The sequence below is a fragment of the Pongo abelii genome, chromosome 4, assembly GCF_028885655.2.
Source record: "Pongo abelii isolate AG06213 chromosome 4, NHGRI_mPonAbe1-v2.0_pri, whole genome shotgun sequence".
Classification (NCBI taxonomy): domain Eukaryota; kingdom Metazoa; phylum Chordata; class Mammalia; order Primates; family Hominidae; genus Pongo; species Pongo abelii.
In genome coordinates, this window is record NC_071989.2 from 88,780,501 (window position 1) to 88,804,636 (window position 24,136).

Consider the following 24,136-nt stretch of genomic DNA (forward strand, 5'->3'; position numbering starts at 1 on the left):
TCACAGTCTATAAAGCTATGTGAACAATTTTCTACAAGTTGCCAGAGTGTCTGCTGCAAATCACCACCTAAATGGAGAGCTACTTGGACAACATATTTTAATTTAAATATGGACTACACTGCTAATTGGTGGCAGTAACCATGTGGAAGCCATTCTGTCCTAAAATCATAGATCCACCCCCAAGAAGTCCTTGTACCATTTTCTGGAAAAGAAAATAGCAAATATTTGGGGGGCTTTAGACATCTTTCACATGCGCAGCATAACCCAATTCTCCATAATCCAGGAGAATCTATTGTATTAATATCTCACATGTGGAATACATACTGTATGTTCAAATTAGAGCTATCTAATAGTTCTCGTATCTGAAATTCTTGGCGGTGATAATGGAGGGGTGGGGTGGGGAGCATCAGGTTCCTGATCCCTGTGCCTACTGATCCTTGCTGATGTGGACGGTTTGTGTGTTTTGTAATTTTGGATTGTGAGCTCTTCTTCAAGGGCTTTCTCCATGGTGATCCAGTGCAGGCTGAGATGTGTGTTCCTCGGCAGAGGTTTTGCATGTGCTTTTGGTGGGGTCCTCAGGGTTATCACTGGCCTAGGCCACTTTTTATTTTAACTTCTCATTAGATGGCTATACCACACAATAGTGATTCAACCTGAGCCTCTGGCCTGCAGGAGGTGGGCTGTGATGATCTGTTCTCGAGGAGAATGTTTCCACCTTCTCCCACAACCCCACTGAGGCAGAGGCAGACAAGTTTCTTAGTAGTCTCCTTTTGCAGGTAGGATAAATTTTTTCCCTGTTACATTCTTTTACAGAGGGGTGGTCCTTTGAGAGTTCGAGGTTTATGTGGGAGTCTCAGTTCCCATCTCCCCATTCCCACTTCATGAAGGCCCTGGGGCTTCTTCTCCTGAACCATGTGGATGTTACGATCCAAACACCATGTTACTGATAGCCTCGCCTCCCCTCAGGACAGCCAGCATCAGTTCAGAGACTTGGTTCTGCTTTTCAGATCCCTCTGTGTGTTTGACCATGGAAAATTCCTTACTTTCTTGAGAACTCAGCTATGCATTTAGAAGGATATTTGTTATATTCTACTCAGAATTTCTGTTTTAATAACAAAAGATTTTTTTCCCAAGATACTTACTCTGCCAAGAACACATCATCACCATCCTCTGACAGAATTAAAATGTCCACTGGTGGGTGGAAGATGCCTGTCTACATTCGAAGAGGAGTAAGGAGAAGGGGCCTCTGGCCTTTAGAAACTTAGAGATTTTTTTTTCTCTTAACTCACTCGTAAGCTCCGAGAATTATTCTTTCAGTCATTCACTCGGGTATCCTTACAGTCATATATCATGCAATAAAACTTAGTAAGTTCATACTATCTAGGCTTTCATTTTTCTGCAAATGTATATTGTATACAGCTTCTGCTATGTGCCAGACAGGTGCTCGTGCCCAGCAAGATCGTACTAGATCCCTGTCTTCATGGATGACACAAATATTAATCTGATAATCACATCAATAAGTGTAAAATTTCAAATGTGCTAAGTACCATAAAGTAGATGTGTATGGTGCTGTGAGATATGTAATGGGGGCTTTGTCCAATTCAGGCTGGAAAGCGCTCATTTGGAGAAGTGAAATTGGAAACAAGAGTGGCTTTCACTAAGTGAAAAGAGGAGTGATAATTGTTTCAGATATGTAGCAGTATGTGCAAAGGCCCTGGGGTAAGGATGAATGACTAAAAAGAAGTGTGGTGAGATGGAAGAAGAAGAGAAAAATATGGTTTCAGAAAAGACTGAGAGGAGCTAGGGCTAAACCACCAAAGACCTTGTAGTTTGTGTCAAGAGTTTTGTATTTATCATAAGAGCCATCTAAAGAGCTTTAAACACTGGAAGAACATATCGTAATTTTCTTTCTAAGAGCCTAAAGATCTTTCTGACTTCAGCGAGGAAAACAAATTTGAGGAGGCAAGAGTGAGAGTAGAGACCAGTTGGGAGGCTGTTACAGGAGACCAGAGGCTATTACAGTAGACAGAGTTGCTGGTAGCTCAGCCCCAGTTTTGGTTATGTAGATGGGAAGACATGGGACAGATTTGAGATTTATATAGCAGATAAAATTATTAGGAAACAGCAGAAAGATATGACAGGAATAATTCCAAAGTTTCAGGTTTACATAACTGGAGGGAGGATGGTATTTCTTTACTGAGATAGGGAACACTAGAAGAAGACAAAGTTTGGTGTAAAGGCCATTGGTTATTTATTTATTTATTTATTTATTTATTGGACATATCAAGTTTGAAGTGTGTTTGAAACATATAACAGGAAAATTGAGACAACTAGATATTGCATATATGGATCTGGAACTCAGAGAAGAGATCTGGAGATATAAATATATGACTAATTTGCTTGTAGGTAATCATTTAAGTGGTAGGCCTAGAAGAGATTTCCCACGGAGAGATTATAGCCTGTCCCCTGGATATAGGGACATGAAAGTTATTGATAGGACCTTAAATGGGAGCTGTTTTGTTGCTGAGATGGGATAAGAAGCTTAGAGTAGGATGTAGAGAGAATAGGAAGTGAGGAAGTTGAATCAGTGAGTATAGACAACTGTTTTTTGTTTGTTTGTTTGTTTGTTTTGAGACGGAGTCTTGCTCTGTCTCCCAGGCTGGAGTGCATTGGCACGATCTCGGCTCACTGCAAGCTCCACCTCCTGGGTTCACGCCATTCTCTTGCCTCAGCCTCCCGAGTAGCTGGGACTACAGGCGCCCGCCACCACGCCCGGCTAATTTTTTGTATTTTTAATAGAGACCAGGTTTCACCGTGTTAGCCAGGATGGTCTCGATCTCCTGACCTCATGAGCCACCCGCCTTGGCCTCTCAAAGTGCTGGGATTACAGGCGTGAGCCACTGTGCCCAGCCTAAACAACTCTTTCAAGAAGTTTGCCACTGAAGTTCTATAAGGCTTTAATTGATGTTTAAAGGAAATGTGATTTTGTTGTGCTTGGAAGGCAGAATCTTTTAAAACAAGGTGTCAATGGAAAAATATTAAAATGTTTTCTTGATAATGAAAAGGTAGCCGAGATAGAGACATTAGCCAGCGCAGAGAAGACTCAGTGAATCAAGATTGAATTGTAATCATAGCTAACGTTTATTACAGTCTCACTGCTGTGCAAGTGCCATTTTAAATGTTTAGCATGTATTAAAAGTCTTAATCCCACAACAACTCTATGAGGTAGGTACGCTTATTATCTCATGAGGAACGTGGGAAACCAGTCACCAGAGAGGCGACCTAATTTGCCAGGGTGGGAGATCGGTGATTTGAGAGCAGGCAGTCTGGTTGTGGAATCCATGGGGTTTTTGTAAATTTCCTTTTTAATTGACAAATAATAATTGTAGATATTATATTCTTATGGGGGTACAATGTGATGCTTTGATATAGGTTTATGTCGTGGAATGATCAAACCAAACTAACGAATCTATCACCTGGCATATTTACTATTTGTGTGTGTGTGGTGAAAACATTTAAGATCTACTCTTGCAGTATTTTTTAAATACACATTCTTAGCCGTGATGCTATACTGCTTCATGCACAGTAAAGTGTTTGAATCATCCATGAGCCAAGATATGGCCTAATTCATCTACAGATATTGAAAATGTTATCGGTTGTGCAGTTACTTTGAGGCAAAAGTGTAAATTAATGCTGACTCAAATACTTGCTTAAAATTCCTTCTTGGCTTTGTATTATAGAGCAAGACAGGCATAAATGGAGGTGTCAGGAGAGCAGCTTTAGCTTTAATCAGTGGCCTTCAATAAATATGTGCGCATTATTTATTTAATTGCACCTGTAACCGCACGAGGGCCTTGCTGCTGAGACTGTAATAGGTGAGCGGAATTCACAACAGTCTGAAGCCACGCGCACCTCTCTGCCAAGAAGTGTCATCTGTGAGTTTCGTTAACCAATGTCCTAAAATATATGACCTTTTCCAGGTCCCTGGAGAGTGGCTTTAACTACAACACGTGTGTGTTTCTTTTCCTCCTAAGGCTTTAACAACACCGAGAGAACATGTGATAAAGAGTTTATTATACGGAGAACGGCTACCAATCGAGTTCTGAATGTCCTCCGTCACTGGGTCTCAAAGCACGCACAGGTAAGTCAGTGCCCTCATTAATTACTTTCTAGGATTTTTTAAAAAATCATCTTTTTAAGTCGTGACACATGTAAAACACCTCCCGATTCTTTGGAGTTCAGTGTGAAACCTTGACACTGGAACTTAGGAAGGGAAGAAATAGGCTAGGCATACAGATCAAAGCAGACACAAGTGTCTTGCCAACATCCACTGTTTCAGATCTGCAAATTACATGACACAGTGAAACGGGGCTCCCCTGTCCCCGCATCTTCTGAGGAAACAGCACTCACCCATGGGCACCTGAGCCACAGCAAGGCCACTGTACTGTGCCACCTACCCTGGGAGCACCTTTCACAGGGTCTCCTCTGTAAGTGGAGCTATGCTTGAGAGGCTGCCAGCTGCAGTGGTATCCCCGCCCCCCCCCACCCAACTAGACACAAACCTCACGGTCCCCCTGGAGGTAAATAACACTCTGGGATCTGGTCAGGGAGTGCTTTCTGGGCCTGATTCTGGAGATATTTTGCCTCATGCCCTTTGATGTTTTGGTTCCCAATGCTGTTTTTAAATTGTGTTACACTGACAGGACACCCACTTGTTATCTGTTTATGTGTTTTCAGTGCACGTTTGTAGAATTTATTCCCCTTTCACAAAACAAGTCAGGTTGTCCCCCCGATGTGATGCATGCATAATGCTTTTCTTACCCACTGCCACATACCAGGCCCTCCTGGACAACCACCTGCCTGGCACCCTGCAAGGAGCGTTTGAGAGAGAGAATGGGCCCTGCCTGGCTCAGAGAAGAACATGTGCAGCATATATTAAAAGAAATACAATCAAATTGTCAGTCTGCTAATGAGAATCGTGTGTTATAAATGGCACTCCCGTGGGGAGGTATTCCCAGGTCTTTATGATTAGGTTGGTGCCAAAGTAATTGCAGTTTTTGCTACTATATTCACAGAGCCCATCACGTGTCTGCTGCGTGGTCCTCGGTAGTGACAGTCTGTTCAATAGGGTCACCATGAGGGCAGGCTCCTGAAACCCCTGTGGTAAGGAAATTTACTAATTAGGAAAAGTGGCATTTAAGCCTCACCACAAGTCAGCCCATAAAAGTTCTTAAATATTAATTAAAGTAATAAAGATAGCATACTAAATAATGTAAACATTCCATCTTACACATCTTAAATAAATAGAAAAAATTTAATCCTTTATGATTCAAATTCCAAGAACCATCCTTAGCGCATGAGAAATGTCTAATCTCTTTTCCCTGTAGTCTCAGTGAGCTGCTGGTAAATCCATTTTGCCTCACTGCAGATAAAACACTATAACGAGTTTTAGCATTTACAGTTTTTCCACTGTCTGATGGTCCATCTTATTCCTCTCTGATTTTTTTCTCAAGAATCTTGACAGTTAATTCCTGGGGCCCACAGTGGCTTCTAAGATGCAAAGTAGCCTTGCATCTTAGACAAGGCTAAGCTGGTTCTCTCCTCTGGCCTCAGCTCCCCTCCTCCCTTCCAAATCTTCTCCCCAGAGCCCTCCAGCCTTGCTTCCCTAACCACCTTACTTCCCTTTTCTCAATCCCCAGTGCCCTCTTTTTCTAATTATGTCAAACAGGAATCCCTCCCAATTCACATATAATTTTTACAGTAGCTACAAAAGTACCACAAAGCAAATGACAGGATGCTGGGAGTTTTTTATTTTTGGTAAAAAAAAATTCATAGATGGGGAGAGATTACTGTATGGAAGCCCTTTACAATAAAGAGTTTTACAGTAAGGTTTGCCACCTGATTTGGCAGCTGAATTGTTGAGACGGTTCAGATGCTTTGCGACCTGAGTGACTGCAGCTGTGCTTATACGTGAGCAAGCTTGTCCATCTCCAATTCCAGTTAGAGGGATCCCAGCTCCTCAGACTCTCCCTCCAGCAGGGGCATAGGTGAGTGATGTAAATAGCTCAGGGATCCAGTCTTCTCTTCTGACCTCACCATTGGGTAAAATACAGACTCTGGCTATTTCGTTCACTGATGTGCCCAAGGAAGTTCTTCCCATAAGGTCTTTCCTTACCTCCCCTGCATGCGTGAGTGGGCCTCAGGGCTCTATGGCTGGTTATCAGTGCCCTGGTGCAATCTTGTCATGTGCATCTCCTGTCACCTTCCTCATCCTCTCTGTATGAGTACAGGACCATGTGCAGGACATTTCTGTGAAATTTCCACTTAATGGGAATTGCTTCAGGGCATTTTTTTGCTTTTTCGCTGGCTTGAGTGTCCAGATTCCCTTTCTGCCTTCTACTGACTCACTTATGGCTGCCTAGTAATCATTTGGCCTCCACAATGGGTGATGTGAGCAAGTGAAGGCAGGCTCTTGTTGATGGATTGGTAAATGGTTCAAATAGACAGAGCTGCTCTCAGCTCACAGTCTTCGGGCCTCATTGTGTGCATACTGCCTCCTCTCACCAACTGGGGGCCTAGCCTGGGCCATTTCATTAAGAAGATGTGAAGGCGGCCCTGGCTTCATAGAGCCTAAGCAAGCTGACTGTTATGGTGCTTTCAGAGTAACAGCCCATCTTGGTATCTTTATCCAAGTTTATCTGCAGGTCTTTACTCTCCCAAGGCAGCATGTAGCTATAGATGTGACTGCTGGTCTGAAAACCTGTGCTATAATCCAACTGTCAACCAACCCTCACCCTTATTGTCTTTGGTTTTCACATGATAAAGCGAAGGGCTTGGATACGATGATTTTTAATTATCTGATTCACTTTGTACTAGTTGAGTCCACTTTGTACTAGTTGAGGAAGAATATAGCATTATTGTAGCAACCTGATTATTTTGAATCAGTAGCTTTTAAAAAATGAGTAGGAAGTTGTACTCATCTCAAAACTACAGCCAAGCATGGTAACAATTACATTTTTTCTCACATGGTGAACTACCCAGGGAGGCTACTTCGATTTCTAGAAACAGAAAAGCTGTAGATCTACATCAATCAAGATGTAGATTTACCCACAAATGTAGAGAATCAAGGCTACCACAGAGTATTCGACATCATGTAATTATTTCTCATTTCTCATCAAAGGTAACTAACATTGGCAGGTACTACCCTGCGCTTTATTCAGGAGAATTAAAAAGTTGCAGAAGTATGGGGATAGGGGTTGGTTCTCCAGAGAAATAAGAATGCCCCAGGACGTCACCTCCTAACTCTACCCCATGTGGTGCTAGGAGATAGCATTTCATCTTCTGGAGCCTTCTAGTTTTTTCTTTAGTTGATATTTGGGGAGGCTAGGATGTTCCATTTTTAGGGGGTTCTAAAAATCTTCCTATGTGAATACATTCTGGCCTATTGCTCCTGATTTTGTTATACCTTCTCACTATTTGTTGCCTTTTAAGTTGAAAGTGAAGCCACAGGCCCAAGCTGGGTTTCTCTCATGTGCCTTGTCTATCAATCAGCAGAGGCAACAGCAGCCCAGAGTCAGGGGACCAGTGTTCTTACTCCAGCTCTGCCACTGTAGCTCCTATGGGACCCCAAGCTGGTCTCTCCACCTCTTCGGGTGTTAGTTTCCTCTTCTGAAAATGAGAACAACCATCCCTGCTGTACCTCTCCGAAGGATGTGATGAAGTTAAAGGTGATGTTGAATTAAGCATAAAGCATGATATTGATGTGTGTGATGAAATCCCTTTTGGCTACAGGAGAGATGCACATTTCAACACCCTACAACCAGCCTGTAAGCTCCTTGCTTGTCTCATTCATCTTTGCATCTCCGTTCACATAGTTCTGCAATGCTGAACACATGGCAGATGCCCAGTAAATACTTGTCAATTTGAATTCATAGTTTAATGCTTACATTGTTCATTCTCTCCTGGAGGTCATTTTCTAGCCTTTAAAGATTCCAAAGTCAGCCCAGACAGAGACTGTAATCACTAATGGGTCAGAAATCAGGGCTGTGTGTTTAGACAGTCTAAGTAAAGGAAGTGTTTTCATTAGAGGTCTACATGCTTCTTGAGCATCTCCTACTGGGAGGCCTTACATATCGTTTACACAATTCCCAGGTCCCTGCAGGTGTCAGACCTGTAGTGCTATTAACCAAATGTTCCTGTGATTGCTTTTGTCCTCTGTGCACAGACAGATGGATGGGGGCTGGCTATAGACATTTCAGATCTGTGCACAAGATTCTGTCGAAGGCCTTTCACGTATGATCTATAGCAATTTTTGTTTTCCTCAATTATCGTATTGACCAACCAATTCTGAAGAGATGCTCTGTCCATTTATTCGAGGAAATTTCACAGACCATGAATGACGCTGGTAAAAGAGCTGCAGCTGTGTCTGCAGATTACCACTGGCGCCATCAGGCTCTGGGTACTGTCTGAATGACAAGTGGCCGAGAATGAAACAGTCACATATTTTCTTAATTGTAGGCTTAGGGGAATGTTTTTAAAACATGAGATCAGACAAAAATGACCTACCTACATAAAAATCTCCTCCCCAAAGGAGTTTACAGAGGAACACTGCTACTCCTTTTTCTGTTTTCTCACCTCCTTGATTCATTCACTAATAAGAATTGGGCACCAGAATGTTCCAGACATTGGGGTAGGTGTGGGAGTGACCAAGATCCAGGCAGTCTCTGACCTCAAGGGGCTTCCAGCCATTGGGAAAATGCCCACTAACAGCCACTGTACTTAACGTAATTACGTGTGTGGCCGGCTGTTTAATCGAATTCTTCAGATTGTTTCTGACTTTCAGGCAGAGGACCAAAGGCACAGGGGCAGGTACAATAGGTAGCAGCAACAGCCTGCATGGCCTTAATGGAGTGGCTAGGCCACCTAAGCAAGACCAGCTAAGAGCTTGTGAAATCAATCCTGCTAGCAATTGTGATCACCCACCTGTGGGAAGTTGAGATAGGAGAGGTCAAGGAGAGGGAGATTTCCAGAGAGAGCCATCTGTGTAAGTTCCCTACCACTACGGGGAAGGTGGGGAGATGCCTCCTTTTCACTTCTAGCCACATGGGAAATGCTTCAAGGAAACCACCCAGCTAGCCTCCCCTGTTAAGGTGAAAGGTGCTCACTGGGCAAAGTGAAGAGTGGTGGATGCTAGGAGTGAGCTGCATTCATATGTGTTTCAGTGAACCAGATGGGTCCATGGGGAGTCCAATCTGGATGGCCCTGCATCCTGCCCAAGAGGACGGCCTGGAGGGGTGATTAGACAGACGCTGGGTGAAGCAGACCACTGGCAGCCCAGGGCCTGGGGGAGTTGAAAATGACTCACAGGAGGACAGACATTGCCAGGGTCAGGGGAGCTGGCCCTAAGTCTCCCACAGAGAGGTCTCCAAAATCTCACCAAAGTGCCCCACACAGGAAAAGCTGGCCACTGCCCACCTGCCACATCTAGAGAGAACCAGGGCTGGGCTCCCCCTACACTATCACACTAAATTATTGCTTTCCCCTGGACCTGAGCTGCAGGATCAGAAGCAATAGCCAGCTAGTGGAGAGGTGGTGAAGACAGCAGAAAGGGCCTCCTGTGCAGGCCACTAGGATGGAAGCAGCCCACGCCAGGGCTAGAGGGAGGCTGGACTGAAGTTTTGAAGAATATACTGGACTGGACATTTTGGCTGTTGAAATGACACCATTCTTGTAACTAAAAAGTACTGAAAGACATTGGTACCTGCCCAGAACTCCATGTCAGGTGGGGAAGGATAGACTATCAGCTGGTTTACTGGGACTGGCAAGAAGCAGTAATGCCATTTGATGATTCCATTATTACTTTGATACAGGGAGTCTAGGGTCCCTTGGGAAAGCAATTTCACAAAATCTATCAAAATAGCTCAGCTGTTATATTTCTAACTCACTCCAGTTCTCTTACATTCATTTTATGGTGAACAAAGAGACACATTTTTAGCGAATAATGAATAACTAGGGTTTACATTTCAGTTAACATGCTTTTTGGCATTTTTATTGAAATATCACATACCACATATAAAGGGCAATAAACTTCAGTGTGTAGGTCAGTGACTTTCTGCCTCTGTATATACCCATATAACTGCCACCTATGTCAACATCTGGGACATTTCCAGCACCTGAGAGGGGCCTCCAAGTCTCTGCCCCTCTTCCTGAGTGTTACCTCATGCTCTATTAGTTTTAGTATTGTTCTTATTGACATTATGAGCTTTTTATATATTCAGGACAAAATCCTTTATCTGTCAAATGATATTCGTTTCTCTCAATTTGTTCTTTTACATTTAGCATTGCTTATGGTATGTTTTACATATATGCACCCTTTTCCCATTATAAGAGGGTTTTATATATACTTTATCCTATAAACACAGACACGCACATGCGCACACACACAAAAGAGTCCTTATCACTCTTTCATTAAAATATATGTTCCCTGACACTGTCATAACACAATTAACAAATAAATATAGTCTGAGGTAGAAGACAGGAATTAGAGGATCTCACAACCCCACTCTAGTCACTCATAGCAGCTGAGGTGAGAGTTTTTACATCTCCAAAAATCACAGTAGGAGTTAAATTCAGTCCTCATGTGTCTTTGTAGCAGAGATCTCAGAGCTGGGGGTACTTCGAATCCTGTTGGAGCTGTGAAGTTAGGGTGATCTTGATGGAAATCCCTGCTCTGGCATTTACTGGCTGTGTCTGAGCAAACTATTTAGCTCCTCCAGGCCTCCATTTCTTCATCTGTAAAAATGAGGATTAATGCCACTTTTTCCTCTGTGGGAGGGTGAGGATTATGTGAGTTAAAACATACAGAGTAGCCATTACAGATGGAGGCTCAAAGCACTGCAGATGCTGCTCTTGATAGAGATAACCTTGTGAAAGCGGCATCTGGTCCAAACCCAGACCTTCAAGCAGGCCAAATGCTGTTACCCCCATTTGACCAGTGAACCACGTAAGTCTCAAAGGGGTTCAGTCAGCATCGCCCAGGTAAACTTGCTGTGATGGTGGAAATGTTCTATGTCATGGTGCCCAGTACAGTAGCCTCTAGCCACATGCAGCTAATTCATCACTTGGAATGTAGCTAGTGTGGCTAAAAAGCTGGAGTTTTAATGTTATTGAGTGGAATTAAATGTTAATAGTCCCACGTGACTAATGGTTACAGTATAAACAGCACAGTTCTAGACCACTCAAAGGTACCATAGGGAAACAGACCCAGCTGTCAAAATTCCTTCCAGTCTCCCACAGTGCCTCATTCCTCTGAAACAAGAACCCAACCGGGTGGTCTCCACGATGACTCCAGCAATAAGCCTGCTGAAGGGGGCACACCTATATTAGGTTTGTGGAGAGGAAAGCAAAACCTGTATGTAACCTCAGAGTCGGTGTTACCTCAGAGAAGACCATGGCTCTTTCCCAGTAAAGGAACCAACCAATGAGCATCCGTCTGCCCCACGGAGTTTAGGTTTTGGGGCTGCAGTCCCAGGTCTGAGGTAAAGTGGGGACATGCCCTCTGACTTGTTAAGGTGGAAAAGTGCATGACGGTGTGATGGCCTCTACTTAGTGCGTTCAAGGTCTCAGGGATCAGATTTTCCCAGAATGTGAGTGGACATAGTTCGTCTCTTCCGTTTCTTATTTTGACAGATGACAGGGGCGGCTTCTAAATTTTTTTGTTGATTATTTGGCATTGCCTAGTGAAACACAACATTCAGTGTTGAATTAGAGCACTGAGTTCAGGTTTGTTCATTGTTCTTGTTCATTGTTCCAAATCTGAAATGGAGGTTGGGCCAGGACAAACACAGCACAGAATTTTCGGTGTAGGCAGGAGAACGAAAAGCGAAAGAAACAACCAGCTATTGAGCAGGCAGCTGCTGTCACCTCTCCTGATGCTCCTGGCCTGCTTCCAGCCCTGCCCTCCTCGTCCATCCGGGCTCATGTCAGTCAGCCACAGGGTACTTTTCCATCACACTCCTGGCTTGGTCTCTGCCCCTTAAAGAGCGGATCTTCTCTTCCATTTGCAAGGCAATCTCAGCATATGGGGCCCTGACCTTTGAGATCTTTATAGGAGAAAGATGCCTCTCTGCTGTGAATGGGGCTTCTTGTCCCCACTTCCTGAAGAAGTTCAAGACTTTAAAAGCCCCTTTCCCTAAGCCTTCACCATGGCTGGATGAGACTTCCAGTGGAGAAGTGTGTCACTAGGACTCTGAGCAAGGAGGACGAAACATTGAATTGCATAGAAGTCATCTAGGAGCAGCCTGAAGTTTGGTATCAGTTTAGTTATGTATGATACAGGGCACATGGTCTTTTATGGGTGACTTGAGAACCTGATTCTTAGAATGAAGGTAGGTAGCTTCCTCTGTGAGGATGGATTCTGAATGACAGAAACCCAATTTTTTTAAAAAAAATACTGTATCACTTACTTTATATCAGACACTATTTTAAGTCATTTTCAAATATTAAGTCACTTACCATGACTCCACTTGTTTGAGGGAGAGGAGGTCAATATTATTATTACCACTGCTTTACAGATGGGGAAATGGAAGCTCAGACTGAACCATTTCCCTCAGGTTCCACCAATAGCAAATGGCAGCAGCAGGTTTCAGTCCCCACCGTCTGGCTGCACAGTTCTTGCCGGGAACCCCCAATCTCGCAGCCTCTCCATCTTACAGGCCAACTGTTGAGATGCAGACTGCTCAAAATGTGAAGCATAAAAACCCGCTTCTGACTCAGGACAGTGAGAATAGCACATGTCAACACTGCCAATGCTTTCCCTGTTTCTCAATCTTTCCTTAGGAAAGTTACTTTAGACCCTGAGTCTATTTTGTGTTGCTCAAAGGATTTGTACTTGCTAAAGGCTGGTGCAGGGAGGAGTGCTTTGCCCCTGCTGACAACCACTGCACCTCGCAGGCTGAGATGGTGACAGCAGACGCCCCGGCCAGCCTCCCCAGGCCACCTGCCTGCAGGAGGTACAGTCAGAGCTGCCTGCGGTGAAGGGCCAGGAAACCCCCGCTGTTCTTGAAGCCTCAAGACCCTAGATATCCCACCTTGACAAGTGGGTGAGATGCTGCCCACTGCTCAGGGGTCACAGAGTGCCACGAGGCTCCTGGGCATGTCCCCAGATGGTGGGACTGATGGGGATACCAGGAATAAGAAGACAAAATTTAGTCTCAATGTGAGATGCTAGCAGTTATGAAATGTTTTTAAATGACTAATGAGTTCTCTACTGCTTCAACCTTGCAAATGGTGTTTTATGGTTTTTTGTTTGTTTGTTTCTGTGTGTGTGTGTTTCTTTTCTTTTCTTTCTTTTTTTTTTTTTTTAGAGATGGGGGGTCTTGTTCTGTCACCCAGGCTGGAGGGCAGTGGTGCGATCGTGGCTCACTATAGCCTTGACCTACCCCTTGCCTTAAGTGATCCTTCCACCTCCGCCTCTCAAAGTGCTGGGATTACAGGCATGAGCCACTGTGCCTAGCCACAGATGATTTTATACAATCACCATGTCAGAGGATAATCGATGGCCTATATACTTTTTTTGTTGTTTTTTTTTGGAGACAGAGTCTTGCTCTGTCTCCAGGCTGGAGTGCAGTGGCGCAATCTTGGCTCACTGCAACCTACACCTCCCAGGTTCAAGCAATTCTCCTGCCTCGGCCTCCCAAGTAGCTGGGATTACAGGCATGCGCCACCACACCAAGCTATTTTTTTTGTATTTTTAGTAGAGACGGGGTTTCACCATATTGACCAGGCTGGTCTCGAACTCCTGACCTTGTGATCCACCCGCCTCAACTTTCCAAAGTGCTGGGATTACAGGCGTGAGCCACTGCGCCCGACGGACTTTTTAGGTCAGTCTCACCCTTTTATTATTTATCAGCACCCATTCACTTCTAGCTGTCAACACACGGTCAACCTCTGTGTATCTCAGCTAAGAGATCCCAAACATCCACCAGGCACACACCAGTGTTTGTTCACAAACAGATTCCCCATGACAGCTGCCAAAATGAAATAGAGAATGCTCCATTTAATTTAAATAGGCCAGCAACTTCAGTTCCTTTTGGCCCCTTCTGATTTCCTGGACACATAGGCTGACCCTTATTTTTACAGCAGTGCTGGGTCCTGCTGTGATCTTTTACTGACCGCTGCCCTCTCCTCCCCTCAGAACAGATGCCTTAGGCATCAGATTTCACTTCAGTTCTTCAGAGATTCCTGGGTCAAAAAGGTCTCAGATGAGGAGAGAAACCTGGAAACTTGCACACTAGTTTGGATTCCATTGTTAGCTTGCTAGTTTCCACATTTGTAAAATTGGCAAAATTATCTGTGTGGAGTTATAATGCACAAATGAATTATTTGTCATATCTCTCTGGAAAATATGAAATGTAAGAAACTATTATCTGATAAATATAGATTTTCTTTTCTTTTTTTTAATTCCAAAGATAGATTTTTATTCTTTTTCTCTGGTCCAGGCAAACAACCAACCAAGTAAGAAAATCCTAGTTCTTTGAACTACTTACCAAAGTTTTTTCTTATTTTTTATACATCCCTATTGTTATCCTTTAAACTCTCCTTAGTGAGACATTTACAGCAGGATTTATTAAGCTAACATAAGCTAGATTTAAGCTTTTAGGAAGCATGCCTTCAATGGCACTGATTTTCCGTTTTCATTAGCTGCCGAAACCGAAACGTTTTCCCCATTGGACTAGTGGGATTCCTTAATCTTTTGTGGATGGATTTCGTTGATGGAATTTTATGTACTTCGATAGCTTCTTATCTCTGTTGTAAGAGTTTTCTGATGCAAGTGCCATGGAGAGCCTTTATTTTTCCTAATTTGTCTCCCCACTCTTGTAACCACTCTTGGACCTTGGAAGCATTTCTGGAGACTGTGGCATGCAACCCTCAGCATGGGGAACAATGGTCCTGACATCACCTGGTCCTTGTTTGATCTGACCAGGTCTGGACCAGTGCTCTCCATCACTTCAGAGCTGCCTCAGAATGCCAAGACCTGACTTAACATTTGTGTTATCAACTGGTTCTCAAGGCCCCACAGCTCTGCCTTGCCTGTTGCCTTTCTCTTTGTGTTCCTCTCCTCTCCACTCTGCTCTCAGATGTCACTAACTTACAGCTCCCAATCTCTTTGCATAAAGTCTCTCCTTGGGTGAATGTCAAAGATGCTACTTCCTGTAACTCTAAGTGCATCTTCTCCTTGGGGAAGGAAGGATGCACCCACCAGCTTTCTTTATCAGTCTTTTTCCCTCCTATGGATCAGGGTAAAAACAAAAGTATAACTAATAGACTACTTTCTAGTTATATTAGAGTTAAACTCAAAGATAATTTTGTTGGCAAAGGGCATTATTTAAGAAAGTTAAATACAGTTTTAAATATTGGCAATAAAAGGATTCCCTTCCAGACTTTTCTTTTTCCCTCTGGTCTTTGTCATTTTCTTGAAAACGACAATCCATATAAATTTACCACCTACCTAATGGAAAACACAGCATCTGAAAAAAAAAATTCTCTTTTTTTCTGGTAAGTGCTTTTTAAACTGACTGATTCCCTTTTGGGGCATAAAGATGTAAGCTTGGAAGCTATCTGATTCCGGGGTTGTGGGGCAGTATTTAAAGATTCCTGTATGCACAGCTGTTCAGAACTAGGGGCTGAATTTTAGCAGTCATTCAAATGCAGAGTCATTTGTCAGCAAATGATCAAATAAATAGTTTTCTAGATGAGTTTTTTCCTTCTCACTGAATTAGTGTCATTCATTGCCATTTGCCTCTTCCCAGTTATTTTTGTTCTAACATATCTTCCACATTTTCGCTGTGCCTTCTCCCAGTAGCCTCCCACTTCACATCTGCTAAACTAATTTCCCAAACCACCAGTTTAAAACTTAGGTAGCTTATTACCACTTGTCTCAGAGTCAAGTATTCTCCCCCATGGGCTTTTATGCATTCATTCAACAAACGTTTGAGGGCTAACCAGGAGCAAGGCACAGAGCTTACCAGATTTGGGGTTTAATTGTCTGTGGGTTTTACTACCTGAAACATAAGTCCCCAGATGATTGTCAGGCATATATTTTCTCTACATTCTGTTCCTCTTTGAAGATTCAAGAACCTGATGAGTAGTTAATGACTAGTAAGTATCGAACGTGTATTGGAAAGTTTAGAATTACTGTCGTATTGCTGTGTAGGGTTTAATTCCAAACTTATTGCCCTTCCTTATGTTTTTCTATTAGAATGTTCTTTTTCATCGTGTGAACAATGAGGCTTTTAAAATATTTTTGTAGTTAGGCAATGGAAAGTGCCAGAAAACCCTGCCCTTTCACTTTTCCAGCGAGAAGCCCTGATTCAGAGTCCCTGTTGCCCCAAGGTGGTGCTGACGCAGGCAGGACAGTGGTGGTGGCCGGTGGGCAAGGCGAGCAGGTCCCCTGCAGAGGCTCCCATCCCAGGTTTTAGCCAGCACAATCTCCCCTGGAAGAGGGTTTCAATGTTAAAGTTTTGAATAGGTCTCCTCTCCTCAGAAGAGTTGAAAACCACCTTGGTTTAGGAGGTTGTCTCTAGTTCACGAACATGAGGAATGCAAACCTGTGTACCCCAGACCTGTCAAGGCTGATTTGCACATATCATGATCATTCAGTGCCTTTGCCTCAGCTTCCCAGTTTACAAACTGGCCCGAGTCTAACCTAACTCTACACCACAATTTAAATTCTTCATCTTGTGTAGTCAAGACAGAAAACAGTAGTATGTTTTTCATTTTCTTGAAAATCATTAAGTTAAACCCCCACCTCTTATTTCTGAGCTCAACACATCCTGAGTCCTTCTTTATAAGCTCTTTGTTCCAGATTTTTAAATTATTTGTGTGACTTTAATACACTCTGCAGTATTTCCACTTTCCTTTTAAAACCTCTGGCCACCGTTAGGAATATACTGTACTTATTACACTGAGAAAATTACTCTCATAATTCTCTTTAGCCTCAAACTGTGTTTATAGAATCAGATTTTCCCAGTGTCCTAGAGTTCCCTTGGCCACGTATAGTAAATTACTAATTACTACCCTGCTCTCCTGAAAGAATGGATATCATTTCTAAAATGCCTAAGCTATCAACAGGGATTTGTTTTAAAGTGCTAGAAAATCTGATTTATTGCTTTGCAGATGATTTTTCTGGTGTATGATCTAGGCTCATTAATGCAAACTAGTTTATTCAGACTGGAAACCACAGTTTCCAGATCCCTGTCTCAAATGGTCATCAGTGAAGGGAAATAGTTCCAGGCTCAGTGACTGTGACATTTCAGCCTTCCCTTCCCCAAGCCAGCAGCCACTAAGTCACTGATAGCTGCTTTTTTTTTTTTTTTTTGAGATGGAGTCTCGCTCTGTCACCCAGGCTGGAGTGCAATAGCACGATCTCGGCTCACTGCAGCCTCTGCCTCTTGAGTTCAAGTGATTCTCCTTCCTCAGCCTCCTGAGTAGCTGGGATTACAGGCACCCACCACCATGCCTGGCTAATTTTTATATTTTTTAATAGAGATGGGGTTTCACCATGTTGATCAGGCTGGTCTTGAACTCCTGACCTCAGGTAGATCCACCCGCCTCAGCCTCCCATAGTGCTGGCATTACTGGCATGAGCCACCGTGCCCAGCCTGATAGTTGCTTTTTCTCAAGAGGCTGAGTGGTTTAGCAGTTAAAAACTCAGGCTTTAGCCAAGAGTTTAGCCTGGATCTAAGTCATGGGCCTGCCACTTGCTAACTGTGTGACCTTGGATAAGATACGTAGATTTTCTGTACCTGGACTTCCCCATATGCAAAATGGAAATCATGATAGTAAATATGTTGCAGGATTGCTATTGACGATTAAATGAGATAATAAAGTAGCTAAAATGTGGCCAGGTGTGGCGGCTCACATCTGTAATCCCAGCGTTTCAGGAGGCCAAGGCAGGTGGATTGCTTGAGCCCAGAAGTTGGAGACCAGCCTGGGCAGCATAGAGAGAGCCCCATCTCTAAAAAAAAAAATCTTAAAAATTAGCTGGGCATGGTAGCATGTGCCTGTAGTCCCAGCTACTTGGGAGGCCGAGGTGGGGGGAATCCCTTGAGCCCAGGAGGTCAAGACTGCAGTGAGCCATGGTCACGCCATTGCACTCTAGCCTGGGTGACAGAGTGAAACTCTGTCTCAAAAAAAAATTACCTAGCATGGGGCAACCTCTCACTGTCTTACTTATTACTTTAGGAGGGTTTTGTTGTTGTTGTTGTTGTTGTTCTTTTTTTTTTTTTTTTTTAACCGATCCAGGGAAAATGCTGATTTTCCTAATTATTTATGAACATGTGGAGTAGAGTCAATACAATTTTGGTAAAATAGACTCATCTCACAATAGCATCTCTCCCTTAGAGGATTCTGAAATCATCAGCGGACAATGTTTTGCTCCTAAGCATGTGCTGAGTGCCACACTCCATCTCTTGACAGTTTTTGTCTTGTTCCTGGCCAGAACTACCCCCTTTTTGCAGGTGGTTTCTGGACCTGCGTTTCCAGGCCCAGCCTCTCCTAAGGGTCAGTAGGGCATCCCCAAGGGGGGCCCCTTGCAGATGGACGCCCTCCTCAAGCCTCTCCTGGTTTCTTTTGTTAATGTTTCTTTCATGTGCAAACCCACCCAGAAGTGTGCTGCTCTGCCTCCAGTGCAGAGCCTTGTTTGTTGAGTTGCTCAGTAATTCTTTTTGAAGGAACAAGAGCTATGGGCTTCTTTTCAGAGAATGAAATATAAACGTCTTGCATTTTCTGAGCGCTCCACCTTTGAGAGCAGGAAGGTTTCTTTGTTCGAGTCCTCTGTCTCCGCATCCCTGCTTCAGGAATTGGAAAACAAAAACTAAATTAGACGCTGTTGCTTTGATAACTTCAATAAGTACCTCGGGGTCTCTTGGGTGCCATGGATTCGCTCTCCTGGCGCATGAGGCTTCGTGCGGCTTGGACATCCCTCCTCCAGGCCTGCGGGCTCCACCCGGGGGCCCGCGCCAGAGCCAATGCTGACGCGGGAGCGCCATCTTGTGGGCGCCTCGATTGCTGCCTCCGAGAAGGCGCTCGGGTACGTCTTATTCCACCGTTTCAGGACTTGGGGAAATGTAGCCAATAATTTACATGCCGGACAATTACAACATAGCTGTCAGCCAGACATTAGGAATCAGTTATCTCTGGATTTAAATAGGGCAAATGTCTTTTTGCTGCTTTACATTTCTTTTTATTGAGGAGCAGCTACTGTATTTTCAACAGGGACTTTTGAATGACCAATTCTGTATTTTACATGCATTTGTAAAAAAATCATTCTAGGTAGTACATCAGAAGATCTAGATTTCTTTTACTTTTTGAGGGTTTTTTTTTTTTTTTTTTTTTGCGTGACCTTTTTTTTTTTTTTTGGTAGCTAAAACAAAGGTAATGTAAGGTCTTGCTACTCAACAGGTGGACCCTGGGCCAGCAGCATCAGCATCACCCGGGAGCTTGTTGGAAACGCAGAATCCTTATCCTTGTTCCAGATCCTCTGAATCAGAATCTAATTTTAGCCACAACCCCTAGTGAGCCCTGTGCACATGACAGTTTGAGAAGGGCAAGTATAAAGGACTATGAAGGAGTCAGAAGGACTGGTGTTCTTGTCCCAGCCCCTCCATTTCCCCATGCTTCTCATCTCAGCCCATGTGATCACCTCTCTTCAGCCTCTGTGGCCCATATGTGATGGGAGACCATGAGATTATGGTTCCTGACTTGTCTGATGCTGGGTCAGCTAAGGAAGGATTAAAATTATATACACGGCCGGGCACTGTGGCTCACGCCTGTAACAGCAGCACTTTGGGAGGCCAAGAAGGGCAGATCATTTGAGGTCAGGAGTTTGAGACCAGCCTGGCCAACATGGCGAAACCCCATCTCTACAAAAAATACAAAAATTAGCTGGGCGTGGTGGTGTGCGCCTGTAGTCACAGCTACTCGGGAGGCTGAGGTATGAGAATCCATTGAACCTGGGAAGCAGAGGCTACAGTGAGCCCAGATTGTGCCACACTCCAGCCTGGGCAATAGAGTGAGACTCTGTCTCAAAAACAAACAAATAACAACAAAAAATTATATACTAAAGGTCACTTTGTACATTGTAAAAACGTATGCAAATGTAAGCGAAAATTATGGATGGCAAAAATTCTTCCATTTCATACTTCGCTGTCAGAGATTCTGCTTGCATTATATCAGAGTCTGATTTATATCATCAGCAGCAAAGCAACTATTCAACTGCGACCATTTGTCATGCTTCAAATAGTGTCTTGGCAGATTTCATTAAGTCTTTCAAAGGTCCCTCTCAGACCAGTCTTCCCAGAGTTCAAAATAATAAAATTACATTATGTTTTTCTTAACAAGACCTTTGCCACATTTGCCGTCCTGGGGCCCCAGAAGCGTCCCCCCCCGACTCCCCCCCTCCCCCGTTGAGCCCAGTATGGGGCACAGTAGGTACTCACTAATGCCGTTGATTAAACCACTAATTGGCCCTCAGCACGGTCTAAACAGTAGCCTGATATCCTTCACACTAATCGTGCATTTATGATAATCAGATTATTTGCATCATTAGAGACCTGACATAGCTACATGAGGACTCGGTTGTCTCACTAATATATATGAAATATTCATTAAGGAAATAAAGTCCTGATGGCTGAGAATGTAGTGCACAAAGATTGACAAAGGTGAGAGCATTAACTGTTTACAAACATCCCTATACCTTGAAATGAGGGAGAGAGTGGAACCAAAGGAAAGAACACTGGCAAACTATTACTCTCTTCTCTTTACATACATTTAAAAAAAATTAATAGCAAAAAGGTGTTTGGCAATAAATAGGTGAAATTTTAGGAAAACATCATCTGAAGCCTTAATATTGATGAGATATTGACATCTATGTTGCTCCTGGGCCCCAGTGGCTCTTGTTTCTGAAGAATTGGGACTATGGTCAAACAGTGAAAAGTAAAATATTGGAAATAATTTATTACACCATCTGCTACCCAACTGAGGCACAAAAATACTAAATTCAAATTAGATTAGACTTGCATTGTCTACAATTTGTGAAATTACGATCTTGTTAATTGTTTTTACCAAATATAGTAAAATCTTGCTCTTTTCTTTTTAGCTGATTCGTTGCAATTAACAATGTTCTCTCCAATCATTTAAAAGGATTCGGAATGTCATGCTTCAAAATTACTTTCTTTAAAGTTAAAATGTAATTATAATAAGTAACTTTATATGGGGGAAAATAAACACTCATGTCTGTACATATAAAGATATAGTCTATCAGAGTAAGATCCTCAAAAGCAGGACTTTGCAGTGTTCAGTTCATCTCTGAATACGTAACAATTCCTCTCTGCTGCCTGTACGTGTTTTATAAGGATACATTTAATTAAGTAGTGGAAGAGACACAATTCTACCTTTTTGTTCTTTTTTTCCCAACATTTACCTTGAAAATTTTTTGAGAGAAAAATTGCCAGAATAAAAGAATCCCTCAGTAATCATTCACATGTTTAACATGTATTCTCTCTCTCTCTCTCCCCAGACTCCCTCTAAGAACAAAAACCTGTTCTTTTAAAAAAAAATTGCATTTTTATTTTAGTTCAGGGGGTACATATGCAGGTTTTGTGTGGTGCTAAGATTTGGGCTTTGTTGATCTCATCACCCAGATAGTGAATATAATATACAATAGGAAGTTTTCCAGCCCTTGCCCCCACCTCCCTCTCTCTTTTTGGAGTCCCCAGTGTCTACTGTTGCTATCTTTATGTCCATGTGAACCGAAGATTTAGCTCTCACTTATAAGTGAAAATGTGATATTTGGTTTTCTGTTTCTGCATTAGTTTGCTTAGGATACTGGCCTCTAGCTTCATCCATGTTGCTTTAAAGAACATGATTTCTTTTCTTTTTTTTTTTTTTTTTTGATATAGAGTCTTGCTCTGTCACCCAGGCTGCTGGAGTGCAGTGGCGCAATCTTGGCTCACTGCAAGCTCCACCTCCTGGGTTCACACCATTCTCCTGCCTCAGCCTCCAGAGTAGCTGGGACTACAGGTGACTGCCACCATACCCAGCTAATTTTTTATATTTTTAGTAGAGACGGGGTTTCACCGTGTTAGCCAGGATGGTCTCGATCTCCTGACCTCGTGATCCGCCTGCCTCGGCCTCCCAAAGTGCTGAGATTACAGGCGTGAGCCACCGCACCTGGCCCATGATTTCATTTTTTAAGGCTGCATAGTATTCCATGGTGTATGTTTACCACATTTTATTTATCTAATGCACCGTTGATGGGCACCTAGGTTGATTCTGTGTCTTTGCTATTACGAATAATGCTGCAATGAACATGCAAGTATATGTCTCTTTTTGGTAGAGCAATTTATTTTCCTTTGGGTATATACCCAGGGATTGCTGATTCAAATGGTAGTTCTATTTTTAGTTCTTTGAGAAATCTCCAAACTGCTTTCCACAGGGACTGAACTAATTTGCATTCCCACCAATAGTGTATAAGTGAAGAACCTGCTCTTACGTAGCCAACAGTAAAATGATCAAATTCAGGAAAATTTCAGATTGGCAGAATGCTCTCTACTAGTGCATAGTCCTGATTCCATTTTTGCCAGTTGTCATAGTAATGCTCTTTTAAAGCATTCGCCTCTTGACTCCAGGTTCACAGGTTGCATTTAGCCGTTATCCCTTTGGTGTCCTTTGAGCTGGAAGAGTTCCTCAGTTTGTCTCTGTTGTTTATGACACTGACATTTCTGAAAAGTACAGACCAATGCTTCTTCAGAATTAGATCAATTTATGCATTTTAGGCAGAAATACTAAGGATGTGTATTACATTACAGAGCATTACATTAGTAGACATATGATGTTGGTTTCTTCCATCATGGGGGATGGTAACTTTGATCACTTGGGGTAAGGTGATATCTGCCAGATTCTCCCTTTGTAATTAATAAGTAATCTCTGAGGTGTACTCTGACACTGTTAATTCTGTTCTCTAATACACTTCATTCAACCATTTTAGCATTTAGTCATGATCCTTGCCTGAATCAGTGATTACTGCTTTGGTTGAAAATGGTGATTTGTGTCCGGGTGCAGTGGCTCATGCTTGTGTGGTGGCTCCCAGCACTTTGGGAGGCCGAGGCAGGCAGGTCACTTGAGGTCAGGAGTTTGAGACCAGCCTGGCCAACATGGTGAAACCCCATCTGTACTAAAAACACAAAAATTAGCCAGGCGTGGTGGCATGCACCTGTAATCCCAGCTGCTCAGGAGGCTGAGGCAGGAGAATCACTTGAACCCGGGAAGCGGAGGTTGCAGTGAGCCGAGATCACGTCACTGCACTCCAGCCTGGGTGACAGAGTGAGACTCCATCTCAAAAAAAAAAAAAAAAAAAAAAAAAGAAAATGGTGATTTTCTAACTCATTTATTTCTTTGCATCTACTATTTGGTATTCTACTATAAAGAATAGCTTTAGGCTGGGTGCAGTGGCTCACGCTCGTAATCCCATCACTTCGGGAGGCTGAGATGGGAGGGTCACTTGAGCCCAGGAGCTTGAGACCAGCCTGGGCAACATGGCAAGACCCTGTCTCTACAAAAAATTAAAAAATTAGCTGGGCATGGTGGCACACACCTGTAGTCCCAGCTACTTGGGAGGCTGAGGTGGGGGACCCCCTTGAGCCCAGGAATTGGAGGCTGCAGTGAGCTATGATCACATGACTGCACTCCAGCCTGGGTGACAGAGAGAGAGCCTGTGATTTAAAAAAAAAAAAGAAGAAGAAGAATAGTTTTATTTTCTACCTTTTTAAAATCTGTCTGTCTTTGTGAGCATCAATATCAATAAGGACTTACAGGTTCTTATTAAACTGGTTATTGCTCATTACTCTCATTATTTGTTTTGATGCTCATATTTTCCCAACTTTCCCCAGTGGGTGCCTCCTCAATCTCACTTCTATGTTCATTCGACGTGGCCCCATTAGTCTGTATCATTCTTTAGCTGTTAGCATATCTATATTGATGTAGATATAGATGTTGATAGCCTTAGCATATTTTCATTCAAGTTACTGCTTAAATGACAGATTTTATTCTTGCAGCAAATATTCTTTGAGATACTGGT

The 24,136-nt window shown here is 43.1% G+C and overlaps 1 protein-coding gene across 4 annotated transcripts in view; it reads left to right on the forward strand.

Moving 5' to 3' along the window:
- Positions 1 to 24,136, forward strand: part of RASGRF2 (Ras protein specific guanine nucleotide releasing factor 2) — a 281,177-nt gene that overhangs the window by 227,569 nt on the left and 29,472 nt on the right. For all 4 annotated transcript variants that reach the window (XM_054555687.2, XM_024246952.3, XM_054555686.2 and 1 more), the window contains one exon: positions 4,035 to 4,141. In XM_054555687.2, coding sequence (XP_054411662.1) covers positions 4,035 to 4,141 — 107 coding nt within the window. The remainder of the gene's footprint in view (positions 1 to 4,034; positions 4,142 to 24,136) is intronic.